Source organism: Tachyglossus aculeatus, chromosome 24 (assembly GCF_015852505.1).
Source record: "Tachyglossus aculeatus isolate mTacAcu1 chromosome 24, mTacAcu1.pri, whole genome shotgun sequence".
Classification (NCBI taxonomy): Eukaryota; Metazoa; Chordata; class Mammalia; order Monotremata; family Tachyglossidae; genus Tachyglossus; species Tachyglossus aculeatus.
The window spans coordinates 21,960,981-21,977,129 of record NC_052089.1 but is presented as its reverse complement, the minus strand read 5'-3'; the positions used below and the strand labels follow the sequence as shown (position 1 = coordinate 21,977,129).

General features: G+C 42.5%; 1 protein-coding gene across 3 annotated transcripts in view; it reads left to right on the top strand.

The window, feature by feature from the left end:
- The window catches only part of LOC119945017 (SAM domain-containing protein SAMSN-1-like), a 363,531-nt gene that overhangs the window by 321,253 nt on the left and 26,129 nt on the right, over positions 1-16,149 (top strand). For all 3 annotated transcript variants that reach the window (XM_038766014.1, XM_038766015.1, XM_038766016.1), the window contains one exon: positions 16,054-16,125. In XM_038766014.1, the coding sequence (XP_038621942.1) occupies positions 16,054-16,125 (72 nt within the window). The remainder of the gene's footprint in view (positions 1-16,053; positions 16,126-16,149) is intronic.

Below are 16,149 nucleotides of genomic sequence, written 5' to 3'. Positions count from 1 at the left end.
AATATACTCCGGGGAGACCTTTAAAAAGGTGATTATGTTTTCAGAGGCAAAGCTAGTGTGGAGGACATTGCAGGGCAGCAGAGAAAATGTTCTCGACAAGTTGGTGGGATAGTTCAACTGATGGATTGAGCTTCGCCTTTTTGTTTTGCCATATTCTCACTTTGTTACTCTGTTTTCAGGGTTGTATTTAGCCATAAATGATTCCCTGTGGTTTGCACATCACCTGGAAATTGAAAGTCCCTAGGTTTAATCTCTAAGTAGGTTCCTGGGAGATGTGTAGCATTAGGTTATATTGCTTTTCTTCAGGATAGTCATTTGTTAAATTGTAGTTAAAAAAAAATAAGTGGAAAATTCTTCTCTCTCCCCACCACTTCCCTCTGGACTCATGGAACTGCAGGATCTGATCCGAAATCCTGTGAGATCTTCCTTAATTTTATCCCAGGTTTTGCATATGTAAAAGAATACATATTTAATGTCCCTGAATCCACATAGGATGAAGGGATTCTTTAAGCACAGGCCTTCTATGGTGTGCATTTAAGCAACTTGGTTAAAATTATCTAATTACCTATTGGCTATTTCTTACATTTTACATAATTTATCAAAACTGTATGATAGTGTTAAATTGTAACCTAAAATGATGTGATGGACACAGAATACATTTCCTTTACTGAAAATTTGAATCACATTGCTGCAAAGGAAAATAGTGACATCAAAGTAATAATTAGGAGAGAAAATGCTATATAAGTCCTAAGAAATTTGGTTTTTAAAGTTATTTCTGAGTTAAGCCATCTTTAATATAGCCTCAGAGTTCATCATCCTCTTTATCATTGCATTATGTGTTTGTCTCTGTTGCAAGAAGCATTTAGGTTTGGGTACATCAGGTTTTGTGGAGTAAAGCAGACTGTAAGCTCATTATGGGCAGGGAATATGTCTGCTTATTCTGTTGTAGTGCACTCTCCCAATTGCTTAGTACAGTGTTCTGCACATGGTAAAGTGTTCTGCACATAGTAAGTGCTCAATAAAGAGCACTTTAGAGAAGCAGCATGGCTCAGTGGAAAAGAACACAGGCTTTGGAGTCAGTTGTCAAGGGTTCAAATCCCGACTCTGCCAATTGTCAGCTGTGTGCCTTTGGACAAGTCACTTAACTTCTCTGTGCCTCAGTTACCTCATCTGTAAAATGGAGAGTAAGACTGTGAGCCCCCCATGGAACAACCTGATCACCTTGTAGCCTCCCCAGCGCTTAGAACAATGCTTTGCACATAGTAAGCGCTCAATAAATGCCACCATCATCATCAGTAAATGCAATTGATTGATCTGTATTTGTTTACAAATTCCTTTTCCCTTGTGGTCCTTCAGAGCTGACCTTAAATACCTGTCAAACCAAAAAGGGTGCACCTCAGTATTTATTTTAGTCAGTCAATCATTTTTATTGAGTGCTAACTGTGCACAGAACACTGTACTAAGCACTTGGGAGAGTACAATATAACAATAAACAGACACATTCCATGCTCACAGTGAGCTCCTTGTACATGTGGCAAAGAACTGAATGCCAGGCTAAATACGCAGGGGCCAGCTTTTCATTTTGACTGTAGGGATGAGAAGGGGCTCTGCCAGTTGCTGGCTGTGATGCTTTGGACAATTCACTGAACTTCTCTAAATCTGTTTCTTCATCTACAAAATGGAAATTCAATACTTGTTCTCCCTCCTACTTAGACTGGAAGCCCCATGAGGGATTGGGATTTTGTCCAGCCTGATTATCTTAAGTGTTTGACATGTAGTAAGTACTAAACATATACTACAATTATTGTTATTATTGTTGTTTTGGTGGGGAGCAAATAGGAAGAGATTGGAGAATGGCAGGCAGCACCAAAGGCCTGACTTGAAGTCTTTTCATCCCCATTCACAAACTCTCAGGTCTTAATAATAATTATGGTACTTGTTAAGTGCTTACTATGTGCCAAACGCTAGATAGCAGTTAATCAGGTTGGACACAGTCCCCATCCCATTTGGGGTCTTACACCATCAATCATATTTATTGAGCGCTTACTGTGTGCAGAGCACTGTACTAAGCACTTGGGAAGTACAAGTTGGCAACATATAGAGACAGTCCCTACCCAACAGTGGGCTCACAGTCTAAAAAAAATAAATAAAATAAACCCCATTTTCCAGCCATTTTAGGCCCAGGGAAGTGAAATGACTTGCCCAAGGTCACACAACAGGCAATTGGCAGAGTTGGAATTAGAATAATAATAATAACTGTGGCTTTTGTTAAGTGCTTACTATGTGCCAGGCACTGTACTAAGTGCTGGGGTGGATACAAGCAAATTGCATTGAACATAATCCCTGTCCTACATGGGGCTCACCATCTCAATCTCCATTGTACAGATGAGGTTACTGAAGCATAGAGAAGTGAAATGACTTGCCCAGGGCCATACAGCAGACGAATGGTGGAGTTGGGATTAGAACCCATGACCTTTTGAATCCCAGGCCCATGCTCTTTCCACTAAGCAACACTGCTTCCCTAAGCACTACTTTAATGCTTAGTATAATGCTATGCTATGTATTAAACACTAAGTGCTTAATAAGTATTATTATTACTACTACTACTACTAGAAACTCACTATAGTGTTTTGACATTTAAAAAATTACTTGGTGATGGCAAGTAGCTGAACTTCAACAGAAGCAATTGTTCTATGAATAGACAAGAAGTATTTTTAAGTAAAAATAGCAAATACAATCTATTTGTTGGTAATAAAAGAGAAAGGAATCCCCCATTTAAACACGGTAGCCATAAGACTGTGAATTATAGCACCAATTAAGACCTGAGTTCCACATTATGCCCTTCATTATAGGTAATAGCAATTAACCAAATCTAAATATGAGGAACAACAGGAAACATTAAATATCGGATCTTTATCAGTCAATTGATTGTATTTATTGCGTGCCTATTGCATGCAAAATTAATCTTTAATTCATAGCATTGCATTTTTATTGACTTTACCATTTTATACAAAACATGATTATTTACGTTTCTCTCTATATGATCTCCTTTTGGAGAGTTTTATCCTATTTTGGGGCCATCTGATTTCAATGCACAGGAAAGATGGGTCATTTTGGTACGGTCTCTAAAAGTAGAAACTTAGAATGGAAACTCTGACAGAACATAGAGCAGGGTAAACCGGTGTCTCTGTATCACGATGATACAATCCTCTAGCTTCAGGATGGTGAAGACTGAATTGAAATGGCTTCCTTTAGAGATTCTGAAGTGATACATAAAACACATTGATGCAGAAAGATAATGCTACTTCTGTTTGAAGAAGCAAGGTGGGAGCTTTCAAGTAGTCCTTTACCATTTACAGCATATTGAGTTGAGCTGTGTTCACTGTAAAAGTCAAGGTTTTGTTGGTAATGCCACCCCAATCTTCCCTTCCTTTCCCTTAATAATAATAATGGCATTTATTAAGTGCTTACAATGCACCAAGCACTGTTCTAAGCACTGGGGGAGATACAGGGTCATCAGGTTGTCCCACGCGGGGCTCACAGTCTTCATCCCCATTTTACAGATGAGGGAACTGAGGCCCAGAGAAGTCAAGTGACTTGCCCAAAGTCACGCGGCTGACAATTGGTGGAGCTGGGATTTGAACCCATAACCTCTGACTCCAAAGCATGTGTTCCTGCTAGTGAGCTACTTTTTCCTCACTACCTAATGTTGTAATTATTTAGTAGATTTTTTTTGTAAATGAACTTTCCCACTTGTAAAAAAAAAAAAAATCACAGTTCCGTTTGGTTGGAACCATAGATCTATGGCTGCTTTGGAACAGCCTCTCTAAGTATTTTCACACTTCCTTCAGGTGTTCAAAGGGACTGCACTTACAGCAGAAGGTCAGTTCTGATGAGTTTGTTCTTGGTCAGGACTGAGAATGCAGAATTTAAAAAGAGAGGAGAAGATTTCATCTGGAGGGTCTGAGAAATCATCCACATTTTTCTCACTACATTTCAAAGAACTACAGATCAGATCTGACTCATACAGATTTTTCCCTCATGAAATGAAGTTTGAAATTTTTTTCTACACCACTCCTTTTGGCGACGGGGCCATTTGGCAATCGTCATCTCTTTGGTGGACTTTCACCGTGGATGGGCTCTTGTCATTTGTTTTAAAAGTGAAGGAAGAGAAGTCAAAGCATTTTGACAAGTTGTGTCAAAAACATTACTCCCATTTCCAAAGAGGGCTTTCTCTCTGCTCTCAGAGTTTGTAAAATTCAGAAATGTATTTTATTGACTCATCCTTATGTGAGGGACTAGAACAACTAGAACAGATCTGCTGTTGTGCTTCGATCAATTTTTGATGTAGCCCCATTGGACCCCCAAAGCTATTGGATTGAGACCCCCTGGCTTGCTTCATATCAGCCCTCCGAGAGACCTGAGAGTTTCCTGTCAGGGCTGGAAACACACAGTGGTGGCTTTCTGGCTTGTTGGCTCTTTGAAGGCTGACTCACCTCAGGATCCTCCCCACCTAATATCCCCGATGCATTTTCTTCTGAAAAATCAGCACCTATGGATGTAAAAATTTGCTGAAAGATATGCATAAATATGGCCCGGAGGCTGATGGACCATTCTCATTCTGTTGAGAAAGCATTTGTCTTTGGGTGCTAAAGGAGAAAGAAAAATAAGTGATTGTTACATGTGTTATGAACCTCAAACCCACTGCTTTGTCCACTAGCCAGTAATTTTGAATGGTATACTGCTGGTAGCTTCATTTCTTTAGCCCAGAATTGAAGGTGTTCATCATAGAGATGCATTTTTAGTGGATTTTCCATGACGAAGGAGGGTCTGAAAATTTCAGTTTGTGAATGTTCAGATTTTACCTGGGAGAATTCCTAATAATTGCTTTATGAACTGACTTCCTAAATGAAATTATACTTCTCGGTTCCTCATGTTTCTTGTTCTGATTATGCCTACAGGATTTTTATTCTTAACCATATAAACATACTCAGGAGTTATGTTTAAGCGCATGAAGTAAAGAGATGATGGTTGAGGAGTGATTCAAAACTTGCATGGGAGAAAAAGACCCGTGGACCAGACAGAGTTAACTACAAGTATCAGCACTTAAATATTATAGTTTATAAACCAAACTTGTGCTGAGTATAAATGGGAGTATCCTGTGAAAGAACCAGGTAATCTCCTTCTACTATACTTTGCTCCAGACAGACTCTTGAGTGACAGAGTTTGGGTCTAGTTTTGCCTGGAGTGGGTTCAGAGATGAACGGGTTTGAAAACAGGTCCCATGTGGAAAAGTTAAGAAATTGGGTTCTTCTCTAGGCTGTAAGCTCACTGTGGCCAGGGAATGTGTCTATTAACTCTGTTACATGGCACTCTCTCAAGAACTTAATACAGTGCTGTGCACACAGTAAGCACTCGATAAATATGATTGATTAATTTTTCAGCCTGGGGAGGAGCAGGCTATGGGTTGACTTAATAACCATCTTTATATATGATGGATAGGCCAGTTGGTCTCCCTGTCCACTTGAAGGCGAGAGGAAATAAGATTAATTTAAAGCAAGGGAGATTTTAGTTGGGACGTAAAGAACCGGGTGATGAAACACTGGAAGAGGCCATCGAGGGAGGTTGAGGAGTTTCTCTGCCTAGAGTCCTTCAAGAATAGAATAAGCGTCTGCCTGTCCTGAATGGCCCTGAGTGACTATTCACTTTCCTGGTGGTGGGCGCTGGACCCAGTGACCTCTTGAGATCCCTTCCTACTCAATGAATCTATGACTCAAACTGTTCATATCCCTGGTATTCCCTGTGACTGTTTGGATAGTACTAAGGAAGTGCAGCCCAAATTAATATATGCTGCTCTAAATGCAAGTCACTCCTTGGTAGTGAGTTAGGTAGTTAGAAAGGGGCATTTTTTTTAAGAAAGTGAATTAACCGGCCCCTTTATCATTTGGGGCTCTAGGAACCTCCCTAAACACCCTACATAATACCAAGAGTAATTTAGACAAGGCAGAGAACAGAAACAAATGTGATTTTTCTAAGTCTCATTCAATTTTGGTTTGATTCAAATTTTTTATGGCATTTATTCAGAGCTTACTATTTGCAAAGCACTGTTCTGAGCGCCGGGGAGGTTACAAGGTGATCAGGGTGTCCCACAGGGGGCTCACAGTCTTCATCCCCATTTTACAGATGAGGTAACTGAGGCTCAGAGAAGTCAAGTGACTTGCCCAAAGTCACACAACTGACAAGTGGAGGAGCCAGGATTTGAACCCATGACCTCTGACTCCAAAGCCCATGCTCTTTCCCCTGAGCCACGCTTCTTCAATTTCAATTTATATTGTCCTCTCTCAAGTGCCAATTTCAATTTATATTGTCCTCTCTCAAGTGCCAATTTCAATTTATATTGTCCTCTCTCAAGTGCTTAGCACAGTGCTCTGCTCACAGTAAGCACTCAATAAATGTGATTTATTCCATTTCAATCAAACGACTGAAACCCCTCTAGATTGAGATGGTTGTTCATGTATTTTTTGGTGACACAAGAGCTTGGTTTTCTAAATATCAATGTTTCGGAGGAAAAAAAACAAAAAAAACCCCAAACCAAACAGTGGGTGCTCCAGCAACATGAACAGTGAGCAGGAGAGCTAACACCGAAGCCAGGAAAGGTGAGGAGGTAGAGGAGAATTTTGTGTAAGACTTGCCCAGCTCTGGCTACTCTCCAACAGCTGCTCTATGTCTTAATAATGATGATAAATAATAATAATGGTATTTGTTAAGTGCTTACTATTTGCCAGGCACTGTACTGAGTACTAGGGTGGATACATACAGGCAAATCAGGTTGGACACAGTCCCTTGTCCCACGTGGGGCTCACAGTCTCAAGCACCATTTTACAGATGAGGTTACTGAGGCACAGAGAAGTTAAGTTGAGAAGCCGCGTGGCTCAGTGGAAAGAGCCCGGGCTTTGGAGTCAGAGGTCATGGGTTCAAATCCAGCTCCACCAATTGTCAGCTGTGTGACTTTAGGCAAGTCACTTAACTTCTCCATGCCTCAGTTACCTCATCTGTAAAGCAGGGATTAAGACTGTGAGCCCCCCATGGGACAACCTGATCACCTTGTAACCTCCCCAGTGCTTAGAACAGTGCTTGGCACATAGTAAGCGCTTAATAAATGCCATTATTATTATTATTGTTATTATTAAGCGACCTCACAGTCTCAATTCCCATTTTACAGATGAGGTTACTGGGGCTCAGAGAAGTTAAGCAACTTGCCTTAGGTCACACAGCAGGTAAGTGGAAGAGCAGTATTAGAAACCAAGACCTTCTTCCTTCCAGATCCATGCTCTATCCACTATGCCATGCTACTTCTCTTTCCATAATAATAATAATAATAATAATAATAATAATATTTTTAAGCTCTTACTATGTGCTGAGCACTGTTCTAAGTACTGGGGTAGCTACAAGGTAATCAGGTTGTCCCACATGGGGCTCACAGTCATAATACCCATTTTACAGATGAGGTAACTGAGGCACAGAGAACTCAAGTGACTTGCCCAAAGTAACCATGTCTGTCACTGGCACTAAGTAGAAATTGGACCCATCGTGGGTGTTATCTTTCTCTCTGTTTCTTAATCATCATCAGTAGGAATTGGACCCATCGTGGGTGTTATCTTTCTCTCTCTCAATCATCATCAATGACATTATATTGAGCACTTTCTATGTGCAGAACACTGTACTAAGCACTTCATTCATTCAATCGTATTTATTGAGCACTTACTGTGTGCAGAGCACTGTACTAAGCACTTGGGAAGTACAAGTCGGCAACATATAGAGATGGTCCCTACCCAACAACGGGCTCATTCATTCATTCATTCATTGTCTTATTTATTGAGCGCTTACTGTGTGCAGAGCACTGTACTAAGCGCTTGGGAAGTACAAGTTGGCAACATATAGAAACGGTCCCTACCCAACAACGGGCTCACAGTCTAGAAGGGGGAGACAGAGAACAAAACAAAACATGTAGACAACTTGGGAGAGTGCTGTACAACAAAGAGAGCAGTCACTTTCTCTGCCCACAGTAAGCTTGCAGTCTAGATGGGGAGACAGACAGTAATATAAATAATTTATAATATATACTTTATAGGTAGGGTACGGAAGTGCTGTGGTTCTGAAGGTAGGGCCAATATCAAATGCCCACAGGTCACGGATCAAAGTACACAGACGATGGAGAAGGGAAAGGGAGCCTAGGAAAAGGGGGTTTAGTTGGGGAAGGGCTTTTGGAGGAGATGGATTTTAATAATACTTTGAAGATGGGGAGGTCTGATGTGTGTGGAGTAGGAAGAGAGTTCCAGGCCAGAGGGAGGGTGTGGAAAAGGGTCAGTGGTGAGATGGAAGAGATTCATTCATTCAGTCGTATTTATTGAGCGCTTACTGTGTGCAGAGCACTGTACTAAGCGATCGGGGCACAGTGATTAAGCTGATGCTAGAGGAGCCAAGTGTGCAGGCTGGGCTGTAGTAGGAGTTCAGTGAGGTAAAGTAGGTGGAGAACGGATTGCTTTGAAGCCTATGGTGAGGGATTTTGTTTTGCTGTGCAGGTGGATGGGCGGCTGTTGGAGATTCTTGAGGAGCGGGAAGATGTGGACTAAACTCTTTTTCTTAGGAAAATGATCCATGCAGCAGAGTGAAGTATGGACTGGAGTGAGGAGAGACTGGAGGGAAGGAGGTCAGTGAAGAGGCAGATGCAGTCGACATGGCAGGTTAGGATAAGTGCCTGGACCAGCATGCTAGCAGTTCGGTTGGAGCGGAGAGTGCAAATTTTAGCAAAGTCGTGAAGGTGGAACTGACAGGATTTGGTGACAGCTTGAAAATATGGGTTGAACGAGAGAGATGAGTCGAGGCCTTCATCAAGGTTACGGGGTTGGTGAGCTATGGAGGACAGTGGTATAGTCTGTAGTGACAGGAAAGATGGGGGAGGAAAGTGTTTGGGTGGGAAGATGAGCAGTTCTGTTTTGGACGTGTTAAGTTTGGGGTGTCGGTGGGATAGACGGCATGGGCTTTGGAGTCAGAGGTCATGGGTTCAAATCCCAACTCCCCACTTGTCAGCTGTGTGACTTTGGGCAAGTCACTTAACTTCTCTGGGCCTCAGTTACCTCATCTGTAAAATGGGGATTAAGATTGTGAGCCCCCCGTGGGACAACCTGATGACTTTGTAACCTCCCCAGCACTTTGAACAGTGCTTTGCACATAGTAAGCGCTTAATAAATGCCATTATTATTATTATTATTATAGATAGGTTGAGATGTCCTGGAGGCAGGAGGAAATGTGAGACAGCAGAGAGAAGTCAAGGCTGGAGAGCCTTGACATGTAGATTTGGGAAGCCTCCACAAAGAGATGGTAGCTAAAGTCAGGGGAGCAAATATGTTCTTTAAGAGAGTGGATGTGTTTCCCTCCCCTGTCTCCCTCTCTGTCTCTGTCTCTCTCTCCTTTTTTCTCCCTGCTCCCCAGCTAGGCAAAACCCCCAAGTTGAGCATCCCAAACCTCTTTTTTAGGTAGAAAAAAATGCCAGTATTACTGCAACACAGTGTTGCAGTGTTTATTCTAATAATCCAACTCCCTGTAAAGCTAAACCTAACGAGTCTTGTACTTTTAGTCTCACTTCTGAAAGTAAATGTAACATTTCCTTTCCCCCTGGACCAAAATTTGCCTTAAAAGCTTTTCTTAACCTGGAAATAAGGCCTGATTATTACTCCTCTGACTTTGCGAAAAAAGTGCTCTCAGACAGCAACGTGATGAGTGACACTCCCCAAAGTAATAGTCCTTTTTCCCTCATAGCCCTCAACTCCTAAATCTGCTCTTCTTCATCGATATAATGGGGTTGAATTCATTTTAAAAGGTGGTAGCTATTGATTACTTAATGGAAGGAGCTAGTACGGAGAACTGCTGAAACAGCCGTATTTCGTGTTGTCTTGTGCAGCACGGCCCATTATCTAGAACAGTGGAAACCATCCTGTAACCCGCATTAATATTTAATAGCTACCAGCCAGCACTGATGTGTACTATAGAATAGCCGCCGGCTTCTGCTCCAATAGGACCTGCAGCTCTTTCAGAGGATTTGAGAAAGGAAAAACCGATTTCCCTGTGCTCCAGGGGTTTGTGTCTGAGGAGAGCAGCGGTAAACAAATTCTCCCCCATGCACTCTGAGAGGCTCTGCAGCACAGTCAATACTTCGAAGCGCGGTTATTCTTCCTCGGCATCCTGAAGTGATTAAATGCTACAGAAAGCCACTTTGTTAGAGATTCCCCGGCAGGAAAATCCTCTGCATTTTCCCAACATCTTTCTGAGGTTTAGACCCTCTCCATCCTAGTCCCTTTCCCCGGCCTGATGAACAGAATCCTCTGGTGGGGCGCGGGAGGGATGAACTGATGGACGGTGTTAGACAAGCTTAACCCTCAGTTTTGCCTCTTGTATCGCAGTCTAAGGAATTCACCCCACCTTCCACATCAGACTGTTTTAACCACAGTTCATGGTCAGGGAAAACTGGGCTTTTAAGGATTGCTGGCAGTTTTGCAATGGCCTGGAAATGCTCAAGGAGAACTGAATTAGAGTTAGGATAGATACTCTTGACCTCTTGAATAAGATTTGGGATAGATACTCTTGACCTCCCTGCCTCCTGTCAATCCCCACTCGAGTCCATACTTCACTCTGCTGCCTAGATCATTAATTTTTTTTAAAAAAAAGCTCAGTCCACCTCTCCCCACTCCAGAAGAGCCTCCAGCGGTTGACCGTCCTCATCTGCATCAAACAGAAATGGCTTTTCATCAGCTTTAAAGGATTCAATCAGCTCACCACCTCCTACCTTAGTCACTGATTTCCTACTATGAGAAGCAGCGTGGCTCGGTGGAAAGAGTACAGGCTTTGGAGTCAGAGGTCATGGGTTCAAATCCTGGCTCTGCCAATTGTCAGCTGTGTGACTTTGGGCAAGTCACTTAACTTCTCTATGCCTCGGTTACCTCATCTGTAAAATGGGGATTAAGATTGTGAGCCCCTCATGGGACAATCTAATCACCTTGTAACCTCCCCAGCACTTAGAACAGTGCTTTGCACATAGTAAGCGCTTAATAAATGCCATTGTTGTTATTATTATTATTATTACTACAGCCCAACCTGTACACATTGCTCCTCTAGTGCCAGCTGGCTCACTGTGTCTCCATCTCATCTATCTCACAGCCAACCCCTTTCCCACATCCTCCCGCTGGTCTAAGAACTCCCTCCCCCTTCATATACCTCAGACCATCACTCTCCTCACCTTCTAAGCCTTATTAAAATTATATCTCATCCAAAAAACCTTTCCCAATTCTGCCCTTTTTTCCCCCAGTTCCCTCTCCTGCCTGCGTCTCCTATGTACTTGGAGCTGTACCATTAGATAATTCAGGTTAAATACTCACATAATACAACTGGATAATTCAAACCAAGGCAAAAATGAGATTTTTTTTTGCTCTGATGAACTAGCAAATTATCTTATTCCTTTTATTCGCTTTATGGTGGAGCCCTGGCATAAGATTGGTAGACGGGAGTGAGATTTCTGGCTAAAATACACTAGGGAAGGTGCTTATGTTTGCCGTGTTTGCCTAGCTTCAGAACTCAGTTCAATCTCTAAGGGTTGAATTCCCCCATCCTGTCAATCAGTAGTGTTTATTGAATGCTACCTCTGGGAAGAGAACTGTATTAAATAGTTGATAGACTACAGTAGAGTTAGTATACAAGATCCCTGCCCTCAAGGAGCTTAGTAACTAGCAGCTATGACACTATAGTCCAGTCTTAGTATGGGCACCTCCTTGAAGGCAAGGGAATTCTACTGAACTCTCCCAGATGCTTATTACAATGCTCCGCATATAGTAGACACTGAATGCTATTGACTGAAAAGCTGAGTAGTCCATCTAGGAGGCTAGGTATATGTCACAATTAACAGAAGCCCCCACACATTATCTGGCTAACTGAAACCTAAAAGTAGGTCTGGGTGAACTAGCCCAGAATCTCACATGAAAAAAACTCCTTCCCCCAGAAAGATCCAGAAGGTTGATGCTCACGGGTCTTTTGGACATTATCTAGCTATTTTAGGAACTTCAGTACAATGTGGAATTTGAGGCATTAAACTATTATGTTAAACTTTTAGTTCTGAAAGAGGATTTGGGGCCCTGGAACGGAGAAGTTGGAAAAGTCATGGCACTGGGGAGAACCCCTGGGAAGAGGTGATTCCAGCCACCTCCTGGATGCCAGATACACATGATGTCCAGCTGTGGAAAGACAAGTAGTGCACATCAGCCTTGGAAATAAAACTCTTTTCAAACCTCAACTGCATCTCCCTTTGGAGAAGCAGTGTGGGCTAGTGGAAAGAGTATCTGGTTCTAATTCTGATTAGGGACCTGGATTCTAGTTCTGGCTCTACCACTTGTTTACTTTGTGACCTTGGGCAAGGCACTTAACTTCTCTGTACCTCAGTTTCCTTATCTGTAAACTGATTTGCATTGTACCAGCTTTATTGTGCCGTAGCCTCTTAAATGCTTAGTACAGTGACAGTGCTCTGCACACAGTAAATTCTCAGTAAATACCATTGAGGGATTGTAAAATAGGAATTACATCCTACTCCCTTGTAGCTATACTGTGAGCCACATGGGGAACAGGAGCTTTGCCCAACCTGATTATCTCCTATGAATCCCGGCACTCAGTACAGTGTTTGGAATATTGTAGGCACTTAACAAGTCCCATAATCATTATTATTATTATCATTATTATCCAGAGAAGATTTTCTTAAAAAAAAAAGCCCACAAAAAAAACCAAAGCCAGGTTCTGAGTCAGCGATGCACTGAGACAAGAGCAAAAACCAGAATGAGGCTCTGTAGTGATGAGTTTAGAGGGTGAAATCCATTTTGATCATTATTTCCAGTTTTTCTGGCTTATTTAGAAGGCCTTGAGTCATTCTTGCCATTTAGCAGGATTTGGCTAACCAGAAGCTGGGGTGTGGCAAAGAGATCTGCTGTCCCTGTAACCCCAAATGGAGGCTTACATCCAAACCGCTCCAGTCACAGGACACAGAACCGGGGTGACTGGGAATGGGAGACAGGTTTCTTAATGGGATGAATTGTGGGTTTCCTTCCCAAACCTTGGAGAGCATCTGGGGTCTTCAGAGGTCTCTGCCAACACTTCCCACAGTCCCCATTGCTTTTCAAAGCTCCGGGCCCGGGTGGAATGATGAGGTTTGGGCCAAACCGGTCCCCCTCAAGAGCAGCAGTTTTAATGAGATCACATTAGATTTGGGGGCTAAGATGGCAGGAATCTGGGCTTTTAAAGGGGTGTTGTCGAGTCTGGAAATCAGCTGAGAATCAGAACAGTGGACTAAAGGAGCAGACATTTTCAAGTTTTGCCTGAAAGTTGTGGGTCTGGGCCCAACTAGCTGGGTAGGAGGGAGAAGCCTGGACATCCCTATTAGAGGCTTAATAGGTGGGATGAGGGAAGTTGGACCCCCTTTTCCCCCCACAAATGATCATCCAAACTCTAGGTTCTCTAGGATTATGCAAGTTGTACAACCTGTACTTTCACAACTCAACCTGTTATTTTTAATTTCAACTGGTAAGTTCTCAAGGCCTCAGTTTTCTGTTTTTTTAAAATGGAGTAACCTTCCCTGCCCCTCCCAATCCCCTAATAGGAGAATGTGAGGATAAATGTGGTAAGTGAGGGGGAAACACATTAGGAGGAAAATGGCGCTATGTAAAGTCAAGGTGATGATATTATTCTTATGATTTCATGGCTGGCCTGTAGCTTCAATTTTCAAATTTTTTTTTTTTCCTTGCTTTAACTTTCTCTGAGGCCCTGGCCAATTTATTTATGACTCAAGGCCCATGGACCTGATTTCTGGCCACATTAAAGCAAGTAGCTATCCCACAGAGCTTGCAGAAGGCTTAAATCCTCCTGAAACATTAACACACTGCTTCTTCAATAGCAGATTCCAGGTTGACGAGTTTGCAATGCTAGGCTCAGGGGCGTAGTAAAATAAACTCCGCTTACCTTCATGCCTCCTCCGTGCTGAAATCAGACTTACAGTTTGACATCTGTGAGTTTATTGTGTCTCTAAACCCCGTTCTTTGTTTATGAGGAACAGCTCATTGACCGAGACCCAGTTGTCCGAGCCTGTGGATTGCATAGTGGTCCCTTAGAGAAACAAAGCAGATGTGGGTCTTCTCATGTTCCTTTCTGAGGGCAAATGTCCTTCACCTGCCAGCCTCAAGTAGCAAAATTAGCCCACTCCAATTAAACAGTTAAAATAACATCTGATTCTCACTCCCATGTGCTGAAGACTTCAGCATCCAGAGGACTTGTACTTGCCAGATGTGATGACGATGATTATGATGGCATTTGTCTCAAGTAAAGACTTGCATTTGTGCTCCTCTCATTTTCAAGAGCTTAATATGTCCAGTCTAAGAGCTCTGTTAAATGAGAGGATTGGTGGGAGAGGGAGGATTATGGTGGCAGGGGAGCCGGCCCAATGGGGTATGGGGAAAGAAGAGGGATGTGGATGGGCTGGAGATCAGACTGGGGCCAAACCTGGTTCTCCTGGTCTCTCCATGGCTCCCTCTCCACCCACATGAGTGGATGGAATGGATAGTGGAGAAGCAACGTGGCTCAGTGGAAAGAGCACGGGCTTGGGAGTCAGAGGTCATGGGTTCAAATTCTGGCTCCACCAATTGTCAGCTGTGTGACCTTGGGCAAGTCACGTAGGTTCTCTGTGCCTCAGTTACCTCATCTGTAAAATGGGGATTAAGACTGTGAGCCCCACATGGGACAACCTGATCATGTTGTATCCTCCCCAGCGCTTAGAACAGTGCTTTGCACATAGTAAGTGTTTAACAAATGCCATTATTATTATTATTATTATTATTATTATTATTATTCATTCATTCATTCATTCAATCGTATTTATTGAGCACTTGGGAAGTACAAGTTGGCAACTTATAGAAATGGTCCCTACCCAACAGTGGGCTCACAGTCTCGAAGGGGGAGACAGAGAACAAAACAAAACATTAACAAAAGAAAATAAATAGAATAAATATGTACAAATAAGATAAATAGAATAATAAATACATACAAACATATATACATATATACAGGTGCTGTGGGGAGGGGAAGAAGGTAAGGCGGTGGGGATGGATGGGGAGGAGGGGGGGGAATAATAATATTATTATTATTATTGTGGATCGAGCATGTGCCCGGGAGTTAGAACGACCTGCATTCTAATACCGGCTCCACCATACGTCTGCTGTGTGACCTTAGGCAAGTCGCTTAACTTCTCTGAGCCTCAGTTACTTCATCTGTAAAATGGGGATTAAGACTGTGAGCCCCCATGTGGGACAGGGACTGTCCAACCTGATTACCCCAGTGCTTGATACGTAGTAAGCGCTTAGCAAGTACCATAATAATAAGTTATTATTCTTAGTAGTACTATTACTCATAATAAAATTAGAACATCCCATTAGAAGGTAAGCTTCTTGAGGATGGCTCTTGTTCTTTTGTTGTATTTTTCTAGAACTTGGTACAATCTTTTGCCTTGTACCTTGGTAGTCAATAAATGCCAATTACTAGTACTGATATTTATTAAGCGCTTAGATGCCAAGCACTGGGCTGATTGCTGATATAAGACAGGTCAGACACAGTCCCTGTCTCAGCATCCCTTCCTGAAACTTCCCTAAGTAGACTCTTTCCCCAGCCTATTGTCTTCTGCGCAGAGAAAGCAGCCGGATGTGTGATCAATCAATCGTATTTATTGAGCGCTTACTGTGTGCAGAGCACTGTACTAAGCGCTTGGGAAGTACAAGTTGGCAACATATAGAGACGGTCCCTACCCAGCAGTGGGCTCACAGTCTAGAAGATTGGTCAGGAATTCTTAATGCATGCAAAGAAGTTTCTGGTAATCAACTAGCTTCCTCGTTTTGCGATCAGAGTAGATCTGACGCTCCCGGTATTGAAAGCAGATGCTAAGATGTGAAACTGACGTTTGTTTTCCTCTATTTATAGCGCAGCAGCAGTTTTGGGAATTTTGACCGGTTTAGGAATCACTCAGTCTCCAAAGCAGATGATTCACTTGAGGTTAGTATGTCAAAAGGAATCTCT